A 21,352-nucleotide genomic window follows, 5' to 3' on the forward strand; every position below is an offset into this window, starting at 1 on the left:
AGATCCAGCATAAAAGTACCAAAGTGTTCATGGCAACAGCTCTGCAACTTTCTACTCCTAGGAACCCGTGGATGGAGTGCCTATGAAAGGAGAAATAAAACCACTGTCAATTATTTTACAAGTCAGAGTACAGGAGTATATGCTTGGATCCTCTCAGGAGGAACAAAAGCAAAATAGCAAAAGGAGACTGGGAAAGAGAGAGACAATGAGAGAGAGAGAGAGAGAGAGAGAGAGAGAGAGAGAGAGAGAGAGAGAGAGAGAGAGAGACTGCTGGCAGCGAGGTGGACCAAATGGAGTCTGCAGCTGCTTAGATTCCAGACCAGCACACCCATTGGGGCTTGTGCTCGAAAGCCATCTGATTGGAACTCAAATTCCTGCTGGTCCTCTGCCTTTTTAGAGGGTCAGGTCTGGCAGATCATGGAGTTTGAACAGGCATCTGAGGGAACCCCTGAGTTCCAAGGAATGGCCTGAGTGTCTGTCACAGCATGAGCTGTGTCTTGACAGTCCCAGAGGTTAGTTTTTTTTTTTTGTTTTCTATTATAATGGTAATAATTCAGCATGGATTAATCAGTGGTCCCTTCATGGGGAAAATAAATAGACACAACTTCTATCTAGTTGTGGAGCCATTGCAACTAGAACATAAACACCTAAGCTGGTGCTGATTAGAGTTCCTGAGGTATTGGTTTGTAGCAGGTCCTTTATACTCCAGGCAGGGTACTCCTCTACCCCACCAGTAAGACGAGGCTCTGGTAATCCAAGGATCTATTGGACAATGCCCATTTTTTCCACACTCTCTGATGCTGACCAATCTATCTTGATGGACAAGCTGTTAAAGGCTTAGTGGACACTGGTGCAGACACCACCATTTTAACCAAGACTGAGGCACTTGCTTCCCTCACTGGAAGTTTAAACCCAGCCTGCCCCCATCAGTGGTGTGGGAGGCCAACAAGATTCTAAGATGACCATGCATCTGGTCCTTTGGAAGGACCTTGGTGGCAATCGGGGATCCATTCACATTATCATTTCCACTGTGCCTAGGAACCTGTCAGACAGAGATATTTTGGAGGATATGGATATTGTTCTAATTACAGATGACAGGACCTTTTTGGATGACATCAAGATCCATGAAAAGGTGGGTCCTATGGTCTTTAACCCTGCATGAGATCTGCACCCCCCAATTTTTTTTAATTTTTATTTTGCAATACAATTCAGTTCTACATATCAGCCACAGATTCCCTTGTTCTCCTCCAACCCGCCCCCCTCACCTTCCCCCCAGCCCGCCCCCCCCATTCCCATCTCCTCCAGGGCAAAGCCTTCCCCACAGACTGAGATCAACCTGGTAGACTCAGTCCAGGTAGGTCCAGTCCCCTCCTCCCAGGCCGAGCCAAGGGACCCTGCATAGGCTCCAGGTTTCAAACAGCCGACTCATGCAATGAATGAGCACAGGACCTGGTCCCACTGCCTGGATGCCTCTCAAACAGATCAGGCCAATCAACTGTGTCACCCACTCAGAGGGCCTGATCCAGTTGGTGACCCCTCAGCCATTGGTTCATAGTTCATGTGTTTCCATTCGTTTGGCTATTTGTCCCTGTGTTTTATCCAACATTGGTCTCAACAATTCTTGCTCATATAAACCTTCCTCATTCTCGCTAACTGGATTCCCAGAGATCCATCTGGGGCCTAGTCATGGATCTCTGCATCCAGATCCCTCAGTAGTTGGATGAGGTTTCTAGCACGACAATTAGGGTGTTTGGCCATCCCATCACCAGAGTAGGTCAGTTCGGACTGTCTCTCGACCATTGCCAGCAGTCTGTTGTGGGGGTATCTTTGTGGATTTCTGTGGGCCTCTCTAGCACTTTGCTTCTTTCTATTCTCATGTGGTCTTCATTTACCATGGTCTCCTATTCCTTGTTCTCCCTCTCTGTTGTTGATCCAGCTGGGATCTCCCACTCCCCCAAGCTCTCTTTCCCTCAACCCTCGCCCTTCACTACCCCCACTCATGTCCAGGCTGTTCATGTAGATCTCATTCCATTTTTCTGTCATTGGGCGATCCCTGTGTCTTTCTTGGGGTCCTGTTTTCCAGGTAGCCTCCCTGGTGATGTGAGTAGCAGTCCAGTCATCCTTGTTCCACATCTAGTATCCTCCTATAAGTGAGTACATACCATGTTTGTCTTTCTGAGTCTGGGATACCTCACTCAGGATGATTTTTTCTAGATCCATCCATTTGTCTGCAAACCTCATGATGTCATTGTTTTTCTGTGCTGAGTAGTATTCCATTGTGTATATGTACCACATTTTGTTTATCCATTCTTCAGTTGAAGGGCATCTAGGTTGTTTCCAGGTTCTGGCTATTACAAACAATGCTGATATGAACATAGCTGAACAAGTGCTCTTGTGGTGTGGTTGAGCATTCCTTGGGTATATGCCCAAGAGTGGTATAGCTGGATCTTGGGGGAGATGGATTCCCAATTTTCTAAGAAAGCGCCATATTGATTTCCAAAGTGGTTGTACAAGCTTGCATTCCCACCAACAGTGGAGGAGAGTTCTCCTAGCTCCACATCCTCTCCAGCATAAGGTGTCTTCATGCACTCCCCAATTTTAAGGGCCAATGTCCTTATGAGATCAACCATGATCGAGTCCCCTAGACCCATTCCATTCACTTGGATTTTGGATCAATAAGTATGGGTGGAACAGTGGCCTATAATTGACCCAAACTGTCAATCCTAAAAGAATTAGTTGCAGAACAGCTAAAGATGGGACACACAGAACCATCCACAAGTAAACATAATACCCCCATATTTGTTATCCCCTAGAAATCGGGATGCTACTGCCTCCTGCCGGATCTTCATGTAGTTAATGGTAAAATGGAAAACATGGGGTCTACACAGCCAAACTTCCCCCACCCTAGTGATATTCCTTCATCTTACTATATTTTATTATTATTTTTGTTTGTTTTTTTGAGACAGGGTTTCTCTGTGTCATTTTGGTGCCTGTCCTGAATCTTGCTCTGTAGACCAGGCTGGGCTCAAACTCACAGAGATCCACCTGGCTCTGCCTCCCAAGTGCTGGGATTAAAGGTTATATATATATATATATATATATATATATATATATATATATATATATATATATATATTAGTTTTAGATATTAAGGATTGCTTTTTTCAAATTCCCCCAGCATCACAGGACCAAGATCATTTTGCCCTTCCTGTGTGGGAACCTAATATTCATAAACCAGCTAAGAGATATCAATGGACTGTTTTGCTCCAAGGAATGAAGAATAGCCCCACTATTGGCCAGTTATACATTTCTCAAGCTTTGGTCAATGTCCCCAGGGATGTCCTTTTGGTCCATTATATGGATGGTTTCCTTCTGGCACACCCAGATGCAGCCTACCTGTAAAAGACCGCCAAGGGAGTATAAGAAGATCTCACATAATTACATCTGATGATTGCTCTGTAATCTTAACTCTTGAGATACTGAGGCAAGAAGATCAAAGTTGGAGGCTACTTAGCATGCCCCTGTTTCAAAACAGCAAAGAGACAGACAGGCAAATATTTCTCTCACAGTCCATTCAGGAAAATGCAAAAGCGAGTGTATGAGGTACTGTAATAGTTGGCTTTTGTTCAATTTGATACAAGCTATAGTCTTTTGTGAAGCAAGAGTCTCAATTGAGAAAATTCATGCACATGATAAGCCTATAGGCAAGTCTGTTGGGCATTTTCTTGATTCATGGTTGATGTGGAAACGCCTAGACCACTGTGGATGGTGCTACTCCTTGGCAGGCCATCCAAAATTGTATAAGAAAGTAGGCTGAACAAGGCATGAGGAACAACCCAGTATGACATGAATCTCCATGGTGTCTGCTTCATGTCCAGCCAACAGTTGCTTGCCTTTGCTTCCTTCACTGGATTTTGTACTGGATTGTTTAAGATATGTAAACCAAATAAACCCTTTACCTCAATTACCTTTTGTTAATGGGGTTTTATTACATCAATATAAAACAATTCAATGACTGGTAGTGTGTACATAGATTGTGTGACTCTTTCTGGGGGGGATATGAGCCTGTTGATTCTTCTGCCCCTTCACCCTTCCTCCCAAATGACCCCCCATTTCCTTCTCCAACAAGGCAAGACCTCCCATGGGGAGTCAGCAGAGCCTGGTACATTCAGTAGAGGCAGGTCCAAGCCCCTCCCCCTGCATCAAGGCTGTGCAAGGTGTCCCACCATAGGTAGTGGGCTCCAAACGCCAGCTCATGCACTAGGAATGGATCCCAGTCACACTGGCAGAGGGCCCCTCAAGACTTCTACCATTCCTACTGATCTGTTGATCCCAGGTATGGCACCAATGACAGGTCAAAACTGATCCACTCAGTCTATTTCACTGAATTAATGAATTTATTAGGATCATAGATGCCTGGATAATTATTGGAGCATGGGTGACTCGAAGGTGGCTGCATCTCAGAAAGCCCATGCAACATGGGTGAGGACTCATGAAAGCTGTATCTCTGGAGCTACCTGAAAGAGTTGCTGGCAGCTGGGTTAATTGGAGAATCTCCTCTCTTCAGTTATTGTTATTGCTCATAGTATCTTGGGGAGGAGCCTTGACTGATCTTGTATGTTTCAGGATTTTCCTGAGACTTGTGTGATATTGTTTACTTCCTGAGTCTTAATGAGTTCTCTTCCGAAAGGCAAGGTTTCAATACAGAGGAACTAAATTTTCAAAAGCATGCAATGAAAATGTGAGAAGGAGGAGATTAATTACCTCCATTACATCCTAGAAAATGTTTTTCAGTAGAGAAGTCTGTGATAAAATATTAAAGAAATAGGTAGGTACCCCTGGTGAGAGAATACTTTGCCAAACAGCATTTGGTGTGCATAGAAGAGTATATGATAAGGCCCAGTGTTAAGAGTAGCCTTCTTGAAGGATATCAGTAGGAATGGCAGAAATTCCTGAGGGGCCCTCTGCCAGTGTGATCGGGATCCATCCCTAGTGCATGAGCTGGCTTTGGAGCCCACTACCTATGTTGGGACACCTTGCACAGCCTTGATTCAGGGAGAGGGGCTTGGACCTGCCTCTACTGAATGTACTGGGCTCTGCTGACTCCCCATATGAGGCCTTGCCTTGGAGAAGGAAATGGGGGGTCATTTGGGAGAAAGGGTGACAGGGCAGAAGAAGGGAAGAGAGGGGTATCTGTGATTGGTATGTAAAATGAATAAAAATTCCTTAATATAAAAGAATACCTGAATGAAAAAATAGGGGAATACTTTGTATGATCAAAATACATATACATATAAGAAATTGTCATGAGACAAAATATATTGCATAACATTATTACATGTTAGAAATATATACTAATAAAATGAGCTTCTTGTTAATGTAGAGTTGTGAAATACTTATCATGGTTACAGCTTTAAGTAGGTTTAGAATGTACAGTTAATCAGGTTATAGAGGTCTGCCAGAGTGAGATGAAGTAGAGACCCATGGACCAAGCATAGAGTTTAATTTCTGTTGAGTGGGTAGTGAGGACCATAACATCTGTGAGTAAAGGAAAGGCACTTTGAGAACCATATGAGAATCATGAGGGATGTTCCAAAGTTAGAGAACTCTGTCTTCAGATTCCAGCTGTTATTTCACCACATCTATCAGTCCTTGTTGGAAAAAGGGCTGTGGTCTCCACAGAAGACTTCCTCAGATCTTGGAGAACTCATGGAATACAGACAGTCTTTGACCTCAGTTTATCATTTCTTGACTTCCATGTATACACTGGGATCTGTGGAAAATTCCTTGGGACTCTGGGAATCGGGAGTGGTCAATTTTTGTTTGAAGATCATCTGATCAAATTCTAAGTATGTCACCCCCTGCACTTCTTGTCTTTCAGGATTCTAGAAAGAGGTAAACGTCAAGTGATATTGTGTACACACAATCTTGCAGAGAATGAAAGAATATTAGACTGTATGGAAGAGGCAGACTCAGGAGGACCTACCTGTCTGTTCAGTGTTGTTCTCACTTCAGACTCTTGATCCATCATGGCTGCATTTTAGGGGATAGAAGTAATCAAACACATGTAATAAAGTACTTCTGCACTCTCATTTCAAATTCAAATTACTAGTGAGAGATATGGTGAAACCCAAGGTGGATCATTTGTAGCAAATTAGAACCAGATGTTCTGCCACTCTAATTTGACAGCCCTGCCCTACAAATGCTGTACCCTAGTAATTCTTTCTTCAGCACATTCTCTCTTCCTCTGCCCTTCGTCTCACTATGTCTTGTAAAATAAAACCTTCTCCTGGATATTAGTGCATGCTTTGGATGTGAAGATGCAGAAGGTGCAGTGAGGAATTAGTCAGTGGTCTGGGAGCTGAAGGGAAGAACAAGGGCTCTGGTTCCTCTCTAGAAAGCCTTGCCTCAGTTTCCCTGTCTTAATCCAAGTGTCCTTTTGTAAGTAAAGAATACACACCTGTATTTCTCTGGTCTTGTTTTCTCACACTACTCAGACGACACTCATTGGCTTGTCCCTGAGACTTACTCTTTTTGGCAGAGCACTGAGAATAAAGGAGGATGATGAGGAAGACAAGGATCATGGTCACTGACAGTCCAATCAGAATATGCAGTTTCCTGTGGTTATCTGGAGGAAGATGTGAACCCAATAAAAGGTAAATCTTAGGATCCCCATTTTGATAGATAGCATAAGATTTACTGATTGATAGATAATTAACATAATATTTCTTTCAGGCAAGAGTCTTGATGGAAAACTTATGAATAATATACTGTTGAATGAAAATAGTATTAAGCTGACTCGTAATGGCTTATCATTATGCTCATATGTTAATGCAATTTTTTGTTTTTTTGCTTTTTCAAGACAGGGTTTCTCTATTCAGCTTTGGCGCCTTTTCTGGAACTCACTCTGTAGCCCAGGCTGGCCTTGAACTCACAGAGATCTGCCTGCCTCTGCCTCCTGCGTGTTGGGATTGAAGACATGCACCACTACCGCCTGGCTCCTATTAATGTATTTTTAACTCTCAACAGTGAAGTCTATGTTTGTGATAGATGGTGATTATTTCAGGTACCCACAACTGGGAAAGTTGTGGAGAATATGAGACTGTAGAAATCTTGCCCCTAAATCAAATGTTTATATCTCATATCCTTCTCCATTTGTTCAGCATCACTGTGAAAGAGATGGTAGAAAGATAATTATCAGGAAACTATGTACACTGCAGGGCAGTTGAGTATATGAGCTGAAGAAGAGGTTGTCATAGTATGCCCAAGAGTGTTGCAAGATCAAACAAGACAAAATCCCAGCATGAAGAGTGGAGGTAGATGTGAAGTCCCACCCCTAGTCAAGGGGATATAGGCAAGTGGTAACTGTTGGGGGCACGCGTGTCAGTTTCCATGGTGTTGTTACTAGTAAGTTGACCATGCTCCAGCAGATGTCCACACATCCAAGAATATATGGATACTCTGCCAGTGGCCGTAAACTGCAGCACACCAGGTAAAGGTCTGTATTCAGTCTCTTAATCTGAGATTGAGACCACTGCTCAGTTAATCTGTTTAGCAACTTCTACATCTACAACACATTTGAGACAGACAACAAATTCTCCCAAAGGGAAAAAAGAAAGTCAAGTCTATTCTGCAACAGATAATATTTTTAAAAAGTCTCCCCTTCTGCTCGCTTGCTTCCTATGTCATGACCCATCACTCCCTCTCCAGGGACACAGAACTAGAATGACCCATTTTTTCTTGGTAAGACAGCAAAATATATTCTCCTTTTCACCTGTAGGAGGTCTCAGGTGCAGTGCCCATGCTGCTCCCAAAACTTCTGATGTTGTGAAGTTTAAGAATCGGAGGGGATATGATGTTAAGACTACAGAGCTGGGAGGGACCTGAGCCAAAATATGAATGCAAGAGTCTTTGGTCCCTAATTTCCACAATAGAGAAGAGGAATCAATTACTCACAAGTTTTGTAGTCTGCTTCTGTGCACAAAGTGCAGTTTCTTGATGAGTTTACTAGGGAAGAGGACAGGAGAGGGAGAAAGTTCATCAAGAGGTTGTCTGCTTTTCACTTATGGAAAGTCCTATGAATTTGTACAGTAACCAGAACCCACTACAACTCTTAGTGCTGACCCTTTAGAATGATAGGATGACTTTATGTGGTTTGTCTTGAAGAACAGACTCTCTCCTTGGATTTCAAATTGTGATGAGTCAATAGGAATACTGTGGGGAGATTTATGTGTGTGAGAGCTCAGGAGGGCTGCTCCTTCTTTGATCTGCCCAAACTGATTGCAAGATTACACCTAATGAGTCTGACCTGACCTTTTTGTAATTCTCCCTGGACACACACACATCTCAGTGTGGCTGGCCAAGCAAGATAAGGATTGTTTGGGAGGCTCCTTGTTGATTATTTTGTAAACTGATATCCATTGAAATATTTTTAAATGAAATAGAATTATTTCTCTTTCCTCCTCCTTTGTCTCCAGGCTTTGCCACATAAACTTTTGCCAAGATTTATACATACTCCCTTAAGTTGATAGCCTCTTTGTCTTTGATTAGTATTGTTACATGTACACACACACACACACACACACACACACACACACACACATCTTACTGAGACCAATGTTTTAATATATATGTTATATTTGTATGTGTTTTACAAAACGACTCCCAGCAACCGTTCTCTGTAGCAGCCTATGATACTTTCTCTCCATCATCAGTTGGATGGTTCTCAGACATGGGTTTAGGACTTCACTGTCAAAGACATGAAATAATTGTGAGGCTTTCTTACCTGTGACAGGAATGTACCATGGGTCACTTGGGGTGGACCACATATGGGAAGAGTTCTTGAAAGAGCCATAGCATCTATAGATCCCTGTGTGGACCACAGAAACAAGAGGGAAGTTGGCCTGGAATGTCCCACTGTGGCTCTGCACTGCAGGCAGCCCGTGCCCCTGAGGAACCCCTTCCCTGGAGAGATGGAACATGTCAAACTGAAGGTCAGATACACAGGAAAAAGTCACGTTCTCTCCTGACATCACCACAGGGCCCATCAGGGTTGACAGAGAAGGTTTCTTGTATAAACCTGGAAGAAAAGAGGCAGAGACAGTTAGAGGGGCAGCTCCTTCCCAGGGTTCATTCCCTCCTCATTTCTCTCACCTCCTTCCTGGTCTGTGATCTCTCTCTCTGCTCCACCTTTACCTTCCTTCTTTCTACTTCACCATCTCTTCCCCTGTGCTGATATATTGTTTGTAATCTGGGAAATAAAGCTTGCCTGAAGATCAGAGACAGAGCTAGCCACAGAGGTTCAGGCGGTGGTGGTACACACCTTTAATACTAGCACTTGTGAGGCAGAGATCCCTCTGGATCTCTGTGAGTTCAAGGCCACACTGGGCTACACGAGATTAATCCAGTCTAAAAGAGAAAAGAGCCAGGCAGCGGTGGCACACACCTTTGATTCCAGCACTAGGGATCACACACCTTTAATCCTAGCACTAGGAAAGTTGAGACAGAAAGTGATATGGCTGAGCAGAGAAAGGAAAACAAGGCTGGAGGAGACAAGAACTCAGGCACTTTCAGGCTGAGGAGTTGGTTGGGTAAGAGGTGGTGGCTGTGGCTGCTCTGCTTCTCTGAACTTTCAGCTTTCACCCTGATATCTGGCTCTGGGTTTTATTAAAAGATCAATTAGGATTCATGCAGAATTCCCCTCTCCCCCTTTCCTCTTACATTATTTTACTGAGTCTCTGACTTCCATCCTGTAACCATACATTGTACCCCAGTTTCTGCTTTTTACCAGTTTCTGCCTCTATATACATTGGTTCATACCATCTGTCTTTTTAATTTTGTTTCATTAACATATATTAATTTTATGTAGCAATTGAATAGTATGAAATATTCACTTGTATATATAATGTATTAGTATATTTGTTTTCATTAAAAACTTGAATTTAAAATATAATTAAATAATTTCATGTCTTCTTTTTCTTTAAGCACTGTTCCTTATATATTTATATATATTCTTATTTATGTACTGTTCCTTATTATTTATATGTAATCTTGATCATAATTGTGCTGTTATTCTTTCTTGTCCATGAACTTCCCCTGATTCCATTCCTTTTCCATTGTTCTTTTTTGTCCTTTCAGTTTTTCCAAATGTTTTGTCAATCAACTCTTTTAATTAGAGGCACAGATTATTTTGTTTTAATTAGAATGCAATGTAATGGACTTCAGTAAGACTTCCTCAGACAGTTCTTCCTGGTTCCCTCCCTTGTACCACCTTTGCTGGTCCTTTCCCTCCCTATTTCCTCTTTCATGGTGTGTGTATTCCACCCCTTTCCCCATCCCTCCTTGTAAATCTCCTCCTCCCTCATGGTTAGTTTCCAGTTTCATGACCTATAACTCCTTCATCCTATGTATGCTGATAATCCAGAATCTGAGTTCATTCTAATTTATTCAAATCCTATCTTGTCTCTTTTTACATTCCCATATTAACCAATCTTTCTTTCAAAGCACAAGATGTTCTATGAATGTGTTTGTTCCCCTTGAGCAGGGGCCGTGATGATCTCCCCTCTCTTGTTCCTCTTAGTGTGTGTACTATTAGAGTGACCTATCATCTGCCTCTCTAGCTGTATATTGAAAAATCCAACATCCCCCATTATTTCTCCATTTCTTCTTCCAAATTTTCTCCTCAAGATTAAGTCTTTTTGCAGATTTTCTCTCCCATCACATGCTATGCTCATTACTTCCTCAGCCATTTCTATCTGTGAGTCTTTCTCTCAGTCCCTCTGTCTGACTTACTGTACATATATACTTCCATGTTTCTGCTTTAGTTGTATCAGCTTATCCCATGGGTCACCCCTGTAGCATTTTTCAGCCATCCTGGAATGTCTGAATAATTGGAACAAGGACAGGAAAGTTTGGAGATGTAGAAAACAGACAGCAATTGGAGGTCTATTCAATTTCCTAAGGTAATGCTTTTCTAGGATGAATAATCAGTCAATCATAAGAAAGGAAGAATGTTAATCAACATAAAAATTCTATGTATGTCATCTGCACCAAGGCCTCAGGACAAATGAAGAACCAACCCTACCCAACACATAAACTCAAGTCAGACAAATGATGTGTCTAGGTCTTCTGACAGATGTCTTATGGAGGTAGAAGGTGAACAAAATCGGAGCTGTTGAGGCCTTTGAACATTAGTAGAAGGACATCATTGTCTCTGATTCATATCAAGCTCACCAAGTTGCTTCTTTCTCTTTACCTCTAGTTATGACTCCTTTGACCGCTCTGTATCTGTGCTATATGATATAACAAATGGTCTCTTATTATGTCTCCATTTTAATTGTTTATGTCAGTAATATTCTCACCAAAGCTGCCTTTCTCTACATTTCCTATGCTCATCTTCCACATGACCTCCCAGGACTTCCAGCATATAGAATAACTACCCTGTATCACAGAGAGGATGAGCAACAGGTAACACTCACTTACCTGTGATCTTTATGTCAACAGGGTCACTGGATTCAGACCACTCATATGGTGTATGATTGTAAGAACCATAACATGTGTAAGTTCCAGCATGGTCAGGTGTCACAGGGCCTATTGAGAAGTTTGCATGGGATCCCCCAAGATGAGATTCTGCAGAAAGCTCAAAAGAAGCCTTTATTATTTTCTTTCTATGTGAAGTCAAAATGAAGGTTTCAAACATAATCTCTGAATGACACTCCAGGGTCACCTTCTCTCCTGCTTTTACCAGGGAAGTTTGTAGGACCAACAAGAAAGGATTCTTGTAGATACCTAGGAATAAGGAGATTGTGAATATGAACCTGATGCCAGTCTACGTATCCAAGAAAATCTATGTTTTTCCCTCCTTCAGCTGTTTTTCCTGTCAGTGCCCCAGTGTCCTTGTCTCTGTTTATGTTAACTTTGTACACAGACTCCTCCATCATTCTCTGAACATTTCCCAATTCTATGACTCTAGTATCAGCACAATATTTCCCCAATGGCTTGTTGTGAGAATGTATCTGCTGATACTGTCTACCAAAGTTCCTGTTGTTCTGTTCTAAGTTTGAAGAATTCTGGAAACTTGGCAAGCTTTTATGTCATGCTCCTTCATGAGACCTTTTAATACTGCTTTGGACTAAGTATAATAATTGTCAAGATAAGGGAATTTGTAGTGAAGTTAGGTATCAGGGCAACTCTTCTGGCCTTCTCTATTATTCAAAGTTCTATAAGGCATTCCAGATCTAGCATCATGAGCATTGTTTCCTCCATGTTGATGCATTACTGACTGGGTTTTTATTGCTCTCTGCACATCCCTGCCAAGTTTTTAATTTTCCCTTGATGTGGATTCCTGTATTAGTTTCCAATCACTACCATAACAAATGATATTCTTAAAAAGAACACAAGTGTTGTGAAGATCAGAATTCTGAAACAAGCCCAAACAGAATAAATCAGTTATCTACAGAAATATGTTACTGTTGGTATCAGTAGGGAAGTATCCATTACTTTTTCCCTTCCAGCTTCGAGAGATCTCAAGCATTCCTTAGCACTTGGACCCTTCCTCCACTGTCAGAATTAGCAGTAGGGCATCTCCCTCATGATACTTTGTTCTGCCTACAACTGCGTTTTCCTTATTTGGTATATGAGCCATTGTGATTCTACAGAGTCAGGATAATTCAGGATATTCTCCCATTCTGCTGTCAACTTGTTAATGTCTGAATTCCATCTTCAAGCTCAATTTATCTGTGACACAACACTCCTTAACACTGCCTTAACACTCAGGAAAGCTTAGGCACAAGAAAGTGCATGTTCTTGGGTATACGTTATGCCCACCATAGGATCCATTTCCTTGTGTTGAATATTCCTGCTGAGACTCTGACTAAAACCTGTTCTGAAAATTCAAGCATGAGAAGCATTGGGGGAATGAAATTACACTCCAATTATGATTTCTGACCTGAAATTATGATCTTCAGGGGGTCACTGTGTGATGACAGTTCATTAGGGTACTGATGATTGTAGTTATAGCATCTATAGGTTCCTCTAAATTCTGGTGTCACAGGACCCAAGAGAAGGGTTTTGTAGAATATTCTGTCATGGAACTGAGGGATAGGAGGTCCAAGTTCTTTGTACAGCTTGAATATGTAAGACTCCTTATGATGGTCACATCTAAGATTCACATACTGTCCCAGTGGAACAACATGGCTTGGCCAAGCAGACAGTGAAGGCTTGTCATGAATTCCTGCAGAAAGATGCACAGAAAAAAATTTAATGATCCCCCTTCATTCCTGAAAGCTGAACCTCAATTTTCACTTCTTCAGGGTCATTTATACAACCGTTTTCTCTGAACTGAAGCATCCCTGTTTCAATGTGAGAGGTAGAAATGATCAGGGGATACAGGAGGTAAACGAACATCATATGTACTGGAAAGCTGAAACTTGCAAGATTCGTCAGCCTTTCCCAGTTCTGTAGAAACAGTAAGCTACCTGACCTGCTGAATTCTAAGTGGAGATATTTAACACCTGTTTAGCTCCCTGCAAGTTGTGCAGAGAGCTCCCTGGTTTTGGTTTTCTTGATAATCACCTACATTGAGGTGTGCTTTCAGTAATGCTTTTGAGTCAACCTTTGCTTCTGCTAATAACTCCTCATCCATACTGAGATTAGTAATCTCATTTAACTCATAAATTCACCTATTTAAACTTTGATGCAATCAGCTTGGTATGTCATGGGCTTCATTTATGGGGTGAGCAGATTTTCATGTGTTGTTTATTTCCAAGGATAGTCTCAAACACAATAGGGTCATTTTCATGTAATGAGTGTCTCCCACCTACCACATATATATGGTTTATCTTTCTATGATAAGATATGTTAATGAGAATTTAGAGTAAGTGTTAAATAACAAAGTAGATTTGGTCATGAAAAATTGTAGTTTAAAAATAAATTACATCAGATGCTAGAGTAAAAGATTCATTTGTAAGATAACAGATGGGAATTGTGGTCACTAAGACAGCAAAAAGGAATGCTCTTGATTCACCCTCACTGACTCTAGAAATCTAACAATACAAAGATTAGAATTACATTGTGATTATTCCAGACCTCAGGGGTGAGGATGAGCTGTCCCATATGACCACATAATTGAGAAAAACCACAAGAAAATAGAGGAAAACAGTCCTTTGAACTACTCTGTCCCTTCTGTACTCTTGTACAGGGTTTCATTCACAGAGGTCAAACTGGTTCATGTTTTCACACTAAGAGTGATAAGTTAGAGGCAGACATACAGTTTCTCCACCATTTAAGATCCCTTGCATGTGGAACATTGAGAGTCTAGCATTGCTCTGCCATTTGGGTCACTTGCTTGCTCATTTTCCTACACTGAAAGTGATAAGTTAGAGGCAGACATATAGTTTCTCCACCATTTCAAGGCTCCTTGCATGTGGAACTTTGAGAGTATACAATTGGTCTGTTACTTGGATCACATGGTGATGAAAAGGGTTTGGATTCACGATTGACAGCCCATGAATCTTGGTCTATGTTCTGTATTCACATAGCGGATGTTCCTAATGAAAGAGACAATAGCAAAACACTCCAGTAAAGACAATATGGACCACAGACAGTGAGGACATCTTGCAACACTGTTCTGGCAGAGGTGATTATGGACCCAGTGAGAAACTGTCCCCGATTGTGGAGTGTGGTCAGTGATCTTACTGAACCAGAAGCCCAGGTAATAACAATATCTGATCTTAAAAGAGAGGAAGCAAGCTCGTCAAACAACAGAAATTGACATCAAGGTCATCCAGTTCAGAATTGCAACCAATTTGCCCCACTTCATTCTTAGGCTAGACTAAATAGTAAAGGTCTATTTCCAACCAAAGAACTTCTGCATGTGCAGAGGAGGTGATTCTCTTCACTATGCAGATGTCTTTGTGTAAGAACTTTAGCATGGAAATCGGAGAAGTCAAACCTGACAGAGAACAATGGTGAGATTTGGAAGTAAACACAGAGGAAAGAAAGGCCTGTGAAGCCCACAACAAATAATTCACAGTAGTATTTTTAATGAAGTGATAGAATTATAAGAAACTATGAATAAATATTTGGAGCTATGACCCACCAATGAGAGAATAAGTGGCATTTTTTTTCTGGATCAAGGTTATCTCAGTTAAATATTTTATAGTTCCATTTATTTTTCTGAAAATTTCATGGTTTCATTGTTATTCTACAATATATCTGTGACTCATTTTTATTATCCATTCATCAGCTGAAAGACATTCAGGTTGTTTCCTTGTCCTAGCTATTGAAAATAGAGCAGCAAAGAACATGACATGGAATGCATCCATAGCATAAGATGTCAAGTTCTTTTGATATATTCCAATGGCTAGGAATGATGCAAATATAGTACTCATTTATGAAAGTCTCAAGAAATTAAATTTAAACGGCAAAATATTTTATAAAATAAAAAGACATGATATAACTTAAAAAAGGATCTGTTTAGAATATTTTATAAAATTTGGAAGTTAATCATTCAACAAGATTAATATTTTGGCAACATCTCTCTTAAGTCAAGATCACAACTACTGAGTTGGAAAAAACATGTGGGTCATCTTGATGTCTAAATAGGAAAAGGGTCTTGCTGCCATACCTGACTCTCTGCATTTCATTGCTGAGACTCTCATGATGAAATTTAGAAGGTTGTCCTCTGACTTCCACATTTGTGGCATAGTATAATAAATAAATAAATAAATAAATAAATAAATAAATAAATAAATAAATACAAAAATTTAAAAAGTTAATAGAATGTTTCAATAGTATATTGACAATAGGAGAATGAGTGTGCTTAGATCAGGCATTATATAATCTAAAGGGTAAATACAGAAACTAAATTAAAATTCAATGAAGAAGAATGACAGGATTTTTTTTTATACCATCTCAATACCAAATTATCAGTCATAAAAATTCAAGAAAGGGTAAAGGAATATAGAGGTTTTCTTGGGTGTGTAGGCGGGTTAGAACTAGGATGAGCTTAGGCAGGGTTGAATATAATTAATACATCGTGTGAAATTCAATAAAATATTAACAAAAAGACAGAAATAAGAGAGCTAATAAAAATAAAGAGAAAAAATCATAGAGAAGAAAGTTTAGTACATTGTTGAAACTTGAAATAAAATGAACATGGTCAAGTCCAAGAAGGTCAAAGGACACAAAAGAAATTCAACTCAAATAATCACAATCACAGAGCACATTATTATCATAAGAGATCCTGAAATCAGAATGATAAAAGAAGCAAAGAACACACGAGGGACTTTCAACACACCTAATGGTATACATCTGAGCAAAGATTTCTAGGCCTCAAGTGACCAGGATGATTTATTCAATGAGGTGAGTAGAAAAAAGAAAAACCTGCCTATAAATGTCAGCAACTCTGTGCTTCAGAAATAGACATAATGAATTTCTCAGAAAAAGATTAGGAGATAGAGTTCATCACCATAAGCACAGGAAATTCTGTGGAGTTCTTCAAACTCAATGTAAAGGCTGCTAATGAGTTGCATGAAAACATGTTCATGGGGAAAAAAAAATAAAAGATTCTCACTGAAAGCAAGCCAAACTAAGAAGCTGCAATAGTGTGCCAGTGGTGCACAGATTCTATCTGTAGCATAGATGTGTGAAGATAAAAGTAATAACTTCACTGGTTGTCAAGTGACTCACATATTTAAAAAGTCATAAATTACTACATCAAAATTTCAAAATACGTTGAAATGGCCATTTGAGAGCATAGAAACGGGAAGATTATTTTAATTTAAAAATATTGATTATCTGCCAGGTATTATGGCTCACTGTTTTAATCATAGCAGTTGGGTGGCACAGGCAGGCAAACATCTGAGTTCATGGACAGCCTAATGTAAAGAGTGACTTCTTGTATAGTTAAAGTTATAGAGAAAACCTGTTGTGAAAAACCAAAAAAAAATTTAATTGATCAAAGTTGATGCCTAACTCAGCCAGGGACAGTGCCAGAGAGTATCTGGGAGAGAACTGAGAGGCTGGTTTCTTGGATCCTAACTTAGAAGTTCAGAAGACTCACCAAGGAGTCACTCACAGAACACCTGTGATAATGTGCTCTCCTGTTAGAATGAAACCTATCTATTGGGATGGGTAGTATCTCAAAGTTTTAAGGATGGACTCACCTGCTTCTGTCAATGTCCTCAGGATTAGGAAGAAGCCTGCAAAGAAAAAGTCATTATGGATGATCCATCTCCTTCCAATAGTGTAGCCATATGACCATCCCATTTCCTGTTGGGCCTCTGTACAGTAGAATCAGAGTTCATTTAGTTAAGATGAACTCATGAACCGATAACCACCATGGAAGTCAGTGTTTCTGTTGAAGATGGATCCAGCTTCCTAGAACGACATTTCCACTCTGGTATTCAACACCCTTCATTCCCCCAGAGGACTCACCAGTACACACAAGATTTGGGAGTACAGACAGCATGGTGTTGCTTCAGCTGACAAGAGGTAGAGCCAGAATAAAACATACAGGATGTTGTGAGAGGCTCAAAGCATCTACCTGACCACAGCACGGAAAGCTGACCAACAGAGCACATCCGCTGTCACTCCCACCTTTATTGATTTTTTTCCACACAGTTTCTCTGTAGCCTTGTTTATCCTGGAACTCACTTTGTAGACCAGGCTGGCTTTAAATTCAAAGTGCACCTTAGAGTGCATCCCATGTGCCTGGATTAAAGGTGCGTGTTGCCTTATGAGGCTTTGCAAATGCTCCCCCTTTTACCATGGCCTTGGAGGGCCTCAGATTCTTGGAACTCTTCAGAGTTCAGCTCTTCAGCCACAGCATTTACCATGACTACAACTGAGTTGCATCCTGGACCCAACACTTTTTATTTCAAATAATCAAATTTGATTATTATACTAAAGGTTTGTATGTTTAATGTTTTACAACTGAGGCTCGATGTCTCCTCCGGTTTTCTGTGCAACATGTCCAATGAGTATTATTCGTATTATAACAGCAATCCTAATGTGTCAATAAAAATGACCATACTTGTAGTAATCCAGTGTCAGGTTATTCAATTTTTTACTTGATTTTGTAGTTTTTTAGAATAATAAAACTCCACTCATTTTTAAAAGTCAAAGAAATAAACCAAGTATATTTTTGTTTTAACTGAAATTTTTTAAGATTCAAATTCTTTAAAAAAATTTTGTTTTAAATTATGCGTGAATACACACATGTCTGTGTAAGTATGTGCATGTGAGTGCTGGTGCCCTGGAAGGCCTAAAGTGGGCATTGATTGGATCCCCGGAACTGGAGTCTCACAGTTGTGAGCCTCTGGTGAAGCCTTGGGGACTAACACTGGTTAATCTGCAAGTGTAGAACACACCCTTAACCCCTGAGTAATCTCTGCAGCCTGTGCACTTACCATTCTTTACCAAAAGCCCAGATACATATTTATTGTGCTGTGGTTTTCCATTTCAGTTTTTTTTTTTGGTTTTTCAAGACAGGGTTTCTCTGTGTAGCTTTGGGACTTTCCTGGAACTCACTTGGTAGCCCAGGCTGGCCTCGAACTCACAGAGATCCGCCTGGCTCTGCCTCCCAAGTGCTGGGATTAAAGGAGTGCGCCACCACCGCCCGGCCCCATTTCAGTTTTTAATGATTGGCACAGAAATTTCTGAGAATGTTTAATATGTGCAATTCTACAAGTTGGTTTTGCATTTTTACAGATCATTAAGTTACAGTGCTAGTTCTGGAGTCTACATCACTTATTCTTTAATTCAGTAGGACATATTAAATACACAATAGTGAACTGAGATAAGAAACATCAATATTCTAAGGATGTATTTCTACAAGAATCTGTCAGAGGATAAGAACCTGAAAGACACTGCAAGAAAATGGGATTTTGAAACAGGACTAACTGTTGGCCACACAATCTCTGGAAATGTATTATGCATATGTAGTATTTATTATCTCCTATATTTTATTGCATTGTTATGTTTTTGATATTACTCTACATATCTAAACTTAAAGTTTTGTCTGTATATTTTTTCAAATAAATTATAATTCTATCATTTCTCTTGCTTTTATTCCTCTCAATCTCTCCTGTATTTTGTTCTCTCAAATACATGTTTTTATTAATAAATTTTTTATTCATGATACCGCAGATTCCACTCCCCTCCCTCCTCCTACCACCCAGGCTTCCCCTCTAACTGACCAAACATTCTCAGCTCCTCCAAGGCAAGGCATCCCATGGGTATCAGCAGAGCCTGACACACTCAGCTGAGGTAGGTCCATGCCCCTCCCACTGCACCAAGGCTGTGTAAGGTATCCCACCACAGGCAGTGGGTTCTAAAAGACAGCTCATGCACCAGGAATGGATCCTAATCCCACTGTCAGGGGGCTCCTTAAGCAGATCAAACTACACAACTGTCTTGCTTTTGCAGAGGGCCTAGTTCAGTCCCATGGAGGCTCCCAGCTCTTGGTCCACAGTTTGTGAGTCCCCACTAGTTTGGTTTGGTTGTCTCTGTAAGTTTCCCCATCATGATCTTGATGCCCCTTGCTCATAGAATCCCTCTTCACTCTCTTTGACTGGACTCCTGGAGCTCAGCCTGGTGCTTGGCTGTGGATCTCTGCATCTGCTTCCATCTCTTAATAGATGAAGGCTCTACTATGACAGGGTATTCACCAATCTGATTACCAGGGTAGGCTAGTTGGGGCATCTTCTCTACTATTGTTAGTAGTCCAAGGTGGAGTCATCCTTGTGGATTCTTGGGAACTTCCCTAGTTCCCGGTTTCTCCCTATCCCCATGATGTCTCCCTTTATGATGGTTTCTCTTTCATTGCTCTCACACTTTGTCCCTGTTCTATCTCGAACTTAAAATCTCAAATACATCTTTATCTTTAATTACCTTTATGTATCTACACACACACATACACATACACACACACACACACACACACACACACTCCTAAATATAAAACACAATCTGACTAATCTGTATAATGAATGCTATTACATGTATATAATTTTAATGTTGACCACATTCTAAGGAAATGAGATCTCACAGTCAGCCTCCTTTTCCTCTGGTTCTCACCATCCTCCCACCCTTTCTTACCTGATGTTCCTTTAGCCTTAGTTGCAGGAAATCTGTTGTAGATGCATCTGCTGGAGGTATAATCTGTACAATTACTTGTTATCTATATTTGTATTTATTTCCATTTTTGTAATAGTGTTTTCTTTTGAGGCTAAACAAAGTTTATTTTGATGTTGGGGACAGATTTATCTATGGGTACAAGGGAAAATATTGTGATATTTGGAATGCAATTAGGAATTAACTTATTAAGTAAAGTGGCAGTTGTAGATTTCTCCAAGGTCAAAGGCTTCACTAGCTCTGGGTAGTTGGGTAGATTTCCAGAACCAGGTCATATTCCCTTGTATTTGAGCAGAACTTAAGTCCAGTGAGACAGTTGTGATCTGCTACTAAGATATGTGTGTCACTATTACACACTTAAGGTTACTGTGCCATGGTGGTCATGAAGAAGCTGAACACAGTTTCCATCCTTTAACTTTAGAAATGCCAAAACATTAGCAATAGCTTCTTGATAATGCTTCTTGACCATAAATGGCTCAATGTGTCCACAATGACTAATTGTAAAAATAATTACTTTGGTATTTGGGAGATGACTCATGGATTGAAACACTGTCCATCTATCATCTCTCTCTACCTACCTATGTAGCTATTGTTTATCAATTGATCATGCTTTATTTATCACCTTCAATCTATCAACAAATTTGCCATTCAATCATTTATGTATTTGTTATTTATCAAACTATCTTTCAGTTATCTATTTACCAATTATCTTTCTTTTATAGGTCGTCTACTTTTGTCTGTCTGTCTACCTTTTCTTTTATCTAGCTCTAGCACTCATATTGGTCTGTGTATACATAAGTATTTATTTCCAAAATAATGACAGTCTTAAGAGAAACCCAGATGATATATCATGGGTTGAATAGAGACAACCAAGCTCCATAGCTCAATACCCAGGTAGAGCCACCTCAGGGGAACACTAAGGAGAGTACACCATCCTTAGATGCTACTACAATTAGCTAGTCTTGGTGTTAATAGAAGGTCTAGCTTTCGTGGGAGCCCTGTCTTACTTGCTAACTTACTTTCATTTCAGGACTCACCAAGAAGCAGGAAGGTGGTGTCCAGTGTGGCCACGATGTTGATGTCCTCAGGCCACTTAGCTTCCTGTCTGTGCATTCAAAACAACAGATACTTCTGCTAGAGTAGAATGCACAGGATGTTGAGTTCTGATAGCCTGACTACATATTTCTATATCTGTTAATCCAAAGGCAAAAGAACA

At 40.4% G+C, this 21,352-nt stretch overlaps 1 protein-coding gene and 1 pseudogene across 1 annotated transcript in view; both read right to left on the bottom strand.

The window, feature by feature from the left end:
* Window positions 1-5,812: 5,812 nt before the first annotated feature.
* Window positions 5,813-17,837, bottom strand: LOC131902687 (killer cell immunoglobulin-like receptor 3DL1; annotated as a pseudogene).
* An 83-nt stretch (window positions 17,838-17,920) lies between these two features.
* The window catches only part of LOC131902698 (killer cell immunoglobulin-like receptor 3DL1), a 32,744-nt gene continuing 29,312 nt past the window's right edge, over window positions 17,921-21,352 (bottom strand). Inside the window, exon 5 of the mRNA XM_059253706.1 lies at window positions 17,921-17,961. Coding sequence (XP_059109689.1) covers window positions 17,921-17,961 — 41 coding nt within the window. The remainder of the gene's footprint in view (window positions 17,962-21,352) is intronic.

This window comes from Peromyscus eremicus, chromosome 1 (assembly GCF_949786415.1).
Source record: "Peromyscus eremicus chromosome 1, PerEre_H2_v1, whole genome shotgun sequence".
Taxonomy (NCBI): Eukaryota; Metazoa; Chordata; class Mammalia; order Rodentia; family Cricetidae; genus Peromyscus; species Peromyscus eremicus.